The sequence below is a fragment of the Cebus imitator genome, unplaced genomic scaffold, assembly GCF_001604975.1.
Source record: "Cebus imitator isolate Cc_AM_T3 unplaced genomic scaffold, Cebus_imitator-1.0 Scaffold36, whole genome shotgun sequence".
Lineage (NCBI taxonomy): Eukaryota > Metazoa > Chordata > Mammalia > Primates > Cebidae > Cebus > Cebus imitator.
The window spans coordinates 1,997,035-2,001,451 of NW_016107351.1; the positions used below are offsets into that span (position 1 = coordinate 1,997,035).

Consider the following 4,417-nt stretch of genomic DNA (forward strand, 5'->3'; position numbering starts at 1 on the left):
GAGACGGGGTTTCACCATGTTGACCAGGATGGTCTCGATCTCTTGACCTCATGATCCACCCGCCTCAGCCTCCCAAAGTGCTGGGATTACAGGCTTGAGCCACCGCGCCCGGCTGATGAGGGAATTTTCAAGCCCTCCCGGAGATCCCTGCAGGCTGCTATGTCTGACTTGTTTGCCTGATATGGTTGGTGAGCCTGTGGGGGGAAGCAGGGCTAGATGCCTCCAGAGCCCCCTGGGTGTGGAGAATCCCACCTTTGTGTCAGCCACCTCTGGGTGTTTCTGGAACCACTACATGTCCCAGTGTCCACTGTGACTTGCCTGGCAGCAGAACTGCATTTGGGAGGTGGAGCGGTGGCTGGTCCTGCAAATCAAAGGCTGTCATCTTTGTTTCTTTGTTTTTTCAAGTCAGAGTTTCTTTCACTCTTGCTGCCCAGGCTGTAGTGCAGTGGCATGATCTTGGCTCACTGCAACCTCTGCCTCCCGAGTTCAAGTGACTCTTCTGCCTCAGCTTCCCAAGTAGCTGGGATTATAGGCATGTGCCACCATGCCCGGCTAATTTTTTTTTTTTTTTTTGTATTTGGTAGAGATAGGGTTTCACCGTGTTGGTCAGGCTGGTCTCGAACTCCTGACCTCCAGTGAACTACCCACCTCGGCCTCCCAAAGTGCTGGGATTACAGGCATGAGTCACTGCACCCAGCCCCAAAGGCTGTCATCTTTGACACCTGTCAGTTAAGTGCTACTATGGAAGGGGCTCTGGTTTAGACACCTGTGAAAATACATCTCAGGGCCCAGATGATCCAGCTGCCTCCAGCCTTGGACCACCTGCCATGTGGTGGACACTCGGCCCCTGCCAGAGCACGTGCTGATCAGCCAGGCATCTGCACAGACCTGTCGGGAATGAAGGACTAGAGACGTCCCTCCGCGTCCTGAGGGCTGCTGAGAGGGAGGCTCTGTTGCTCTGATCTGGCGGCAGCATCTCCTCCACAGCAGCCTCCTCAGACTGGAGTGCAGGGAGAGGCCAGCAGGCAGTTAAGGGGTATGTGTGTTTAGTGTTTGGCAGCCTTGTCATTGAAAAACTTTGGTTTAGGGTTGGTTTTTTGTTTGTTTGTTCTAGTAGTTTCGATACTTAAAAAAAAAATACATCTATATGGCCAGGCGTGGTGGCTCATGCCTGTAATCCCAGCACTTTGTGAGGGCTGAGGCGGGTAGGTTGTGAGGTCAGGAGTTCAAGACCAGCCTGGTTAAGATTGCAAAACCCCATCTCTACCTAAAATACAAAAATTTGCCAGGTGCGGTGGCAGGCTCCTGTAATCCCAGCTACTTGGGAGGCTGAGGCAGGAGAATCTCTTGAACCCCGGGGGCAGGGGGCGGGTAGACGTTGCAGTGAGCTGAGATCACGCCACTGCACTCCAGCCTGGGTGACAGAGTGAGTTTCCATCTCAAAAAATATCTATATCTATAGGCTGGGCGTGGTGGCTCACACCTGTACTCCCAGCACTTTGGGAGGTCGAGGTGGGTGGATCACCTGAGATCAGGAGTTTGAGACCAGCCTGGCCAACATGATGAAACCCCGTCTCTACTAAAAATACAAAAAATACAAAATACAAATAATACAAATACAAAAAATACAAAATACAAATACAAAAAATACAAAAATATATGCACACATATAAACGTTTTATTGAATTTTAACATACAAAAATGTGTACACCCTTCAGATGTGCTGTTGACAAATTTTCATGTAATGAACAAACCTGTGTGATTAAGGAGTGTACTCTGTGGCTGGCTTGCCCCAGGGCACGCTGCTGACCCCTGGTGGCCCACAGTGGTGCTGCCTGGTTGAACCGAGGCGGGCGGATCCTGCCATGCGAGTCCCTATTGCTAGTGTCTGGCTTGTGCTCCACTGTTCGCTACACTACCGTGTGTGTGTGTGTGTGTGTGTGTGTGTGTGTACTTTACCCCCCGTGAGGCATTTATGGTGTTTCTTGTTGGGAGCTCTGTGATGCCCTGAGGAGCTGGCCAGGCATTGGCAAGGGGTGCATTTCTACCAGGTGTGTGCCTGTGTGGAGTGGCCAGGCCTCAGGGTGTGTGTGCTCAGCTCTGGAGCAGCCGTGTGAGTGCAGTGGTGCGTGTCTTTTCTGCTGGAGCCATTCTGATCAGTATTCGGTGATATCTCATGAGTTTTTGTATTAATAGACTTACTTTTTTTTTTTGAGACGAAGTCTTACTCCATCGCCTAGGCTGGAGTGCAGTGGAGTGATCTTGGCTCACTGCAACCTCCACCTCCTGGGTTCAAGCAATTCTCCTGCTTCAGCCTCCCAAGTAGCTGGGATGACAGGTGTCCACCACCATGCCCAGCTAATTTTTGTGTGTGTGTTTTTAGTAGAGATGGGGGTCTCACCATGTTGACCAGGCTGGCCTTGAACTCCTGACCTCAAATGATCCACCTGCCTCAGCCTCCCAAAATGTTGGGATTACAGGTGTGAGCCACTGTGCCCAGCCAGACTTATACGTTTGGCAGTTTTAAGTCTACAGAACAGAGCGGAAAATGCAGAGTGCACTCCCACCCCACGGTCCAGCCAGGTTCACATGACTGACGTCTTGCACAAGTGTGGCGGTCCTTGTGTTTTAAGTGTCACCTTGATGGAGGTAGTGGACATGCAGGAAGGCAGGAAGATTCACTCTGTTTTTTTTTTTTTTTTTTTTTTTGTGAGACCAAGCCTTGCTCTGTCGCCAGGCTGGAGTGCAGTGGTGCGATCTCCACTCACTGCAACATCTGACTCCTGGGTTCAAGTGATTCTCCTACCTCAGCCTCCCGAGTAGCTGGGATTACAGGCACACACCATCACACCAGGCTCATTTTTGTATTTTTAGTAGAGATAGGGTTCACTATGTTGGTCAGGCTGGCCTCAAGCTCCTGACTTTGTGATCTGCCTCCCTCGGCCTCCCAAAGTGCTGGGTTTCCAGGCATGAGCCTGGCTTATTCAGTCTCTTTAGGGTACAGGCCACAGTCTTGCTGTATACCCACCCCAGTCAAACACAGAACATACAGCCCCATCCCCTCAACGGCCCCCACGTGTCCCTTTGTCATCAGCCACTCTGCACCCCCGGCACCTGGCAACACTGACCTGTTCCCTGGCCTACAAGTTTGCCTTTTCTGAGCATCCTGCAAACAGAAGGACACAGTTTGTAGCCTTCAGAGTCCCGCTTCTTCCACTCAGCATGGTGGGTTCGAGTCACATCCACGTCACTGTGGGTGTCACTAGTCACCCCTCTTTACTGCTGACTAACGTTCCCATACGGAATGGACCGCAGTTATCCATTCGCTGGTTAAAGGACATTTGGGTGGTTTTTTCCATTTCTGCGTTGTGGATAGGCCTGCCGTAAACATCGGCACACAGGCTTTTGCATGAACACATTTTCACATCTCTTGGGTAAGTAAATACGTAGGGGTGCAGTTAATCGCCAGGTCAACAGTAAGTGTCTATTTAACTTATGAGAACGGCGAAAATGGCATTTTGAATCTCTTCCTTCCAGAACGCATTCGCTCCTCGTAGCTGTGGAGCCGAGTGGCTAGACATGGTGCGTGTAGGGCGTGTGCAGAGAGCAGGGCATGAGCTGGCAGCACCCAGCTGTCTTAGGACTGGAGGAAGTCTTCAGAGGCGCCCGGGGCTCTTCACAGCAGCTCTTAGTCCCTGGGCAGGTGCGGCCAGCACACCAAGGAAATGGCCCTTTCAGTGCTAGGAAGGGTCACCCTAGGCAGGAGACTGGGATGGAGTGGGGCCTGGGGGAAGGGGGTACTCGTGACCGGGAGTGTGGGCGAGGACCTCTGGGGAGCGCCTGCCGCTGTCGACGCCTGTTCCTGTGTCCACCCTCTAGTGTGGCATCGTCCTGGGGGCGCTGCTCCTGCTCTTCTGCTCCTGGATGACGCACCGGTCGTGCATGTTCCTGGTGAAGTCGGCCAGCCTGAGCAAGCGGAGGACCTATGCCGGCCTGGGTGAGCGCGCTCTTGACTAGGTGGCTCTGGACCTGGGGCAGGGGCCTTATGCCTTTTATTTATTTATTTCTCTACTTTATTCTTCAAGAGTTCATTGAATAGCAGGATTTTTTTCTCTTATTTTAAGATGTAATGCTACAGGAAAGTTAGCCGGGCGTGGTTGCATGTGCCTGTCCTCCCAACTATTTGGGAGGCTGAGGTGGGAGGATCCCCTGAGCCTGAGAATCTGAGGTGGCAGTGAGCTGTGATCATGCCATTGTACTCCAGCCTGGGTGAAATAGTGAGATCCTGTCTCAAAAAAAATTAAAAAGGCTGGGCGCGGTGGCTCAAGCCTGTAATCCCAGCACTGTGGGAGGCCGAGGCGGGTGGATCACGAGGTCAAGAGATCGAGACCATCCTGGTCAACATGGTGAAACCCCG

At 52.1% G+C, this 4,417-nt stretch overlaps 1 protein-coding gene across 4 annotated transcripts in view; it reads left to right on the forward strand.

Annotated features, from left to right (window-relative positions):
• The window catches only part of SLC38A10 (solute carrier family 38 member 10), a 47,421-nt gene that overhangs the window by 2,552 nt on the left and 40,452 nt on the right, over nucleotides 1-4,417 (forward strand). For all 4 annotated transcript variants that reach the window (XM_017524888.2, XM_017524894.2, XM_017524890.2 and 1 more), the window contains exon 2: nucleotides 3,880-3,997. In XM_017524888.2, the coding sequence (XP_017380377.1) occupies nucleotides 3,880-3,997 (118 nt within the window). The remainder of the gene's footprint in view (nucleotides 1-3,879; nucleotides 3,998-4,417) is intronic.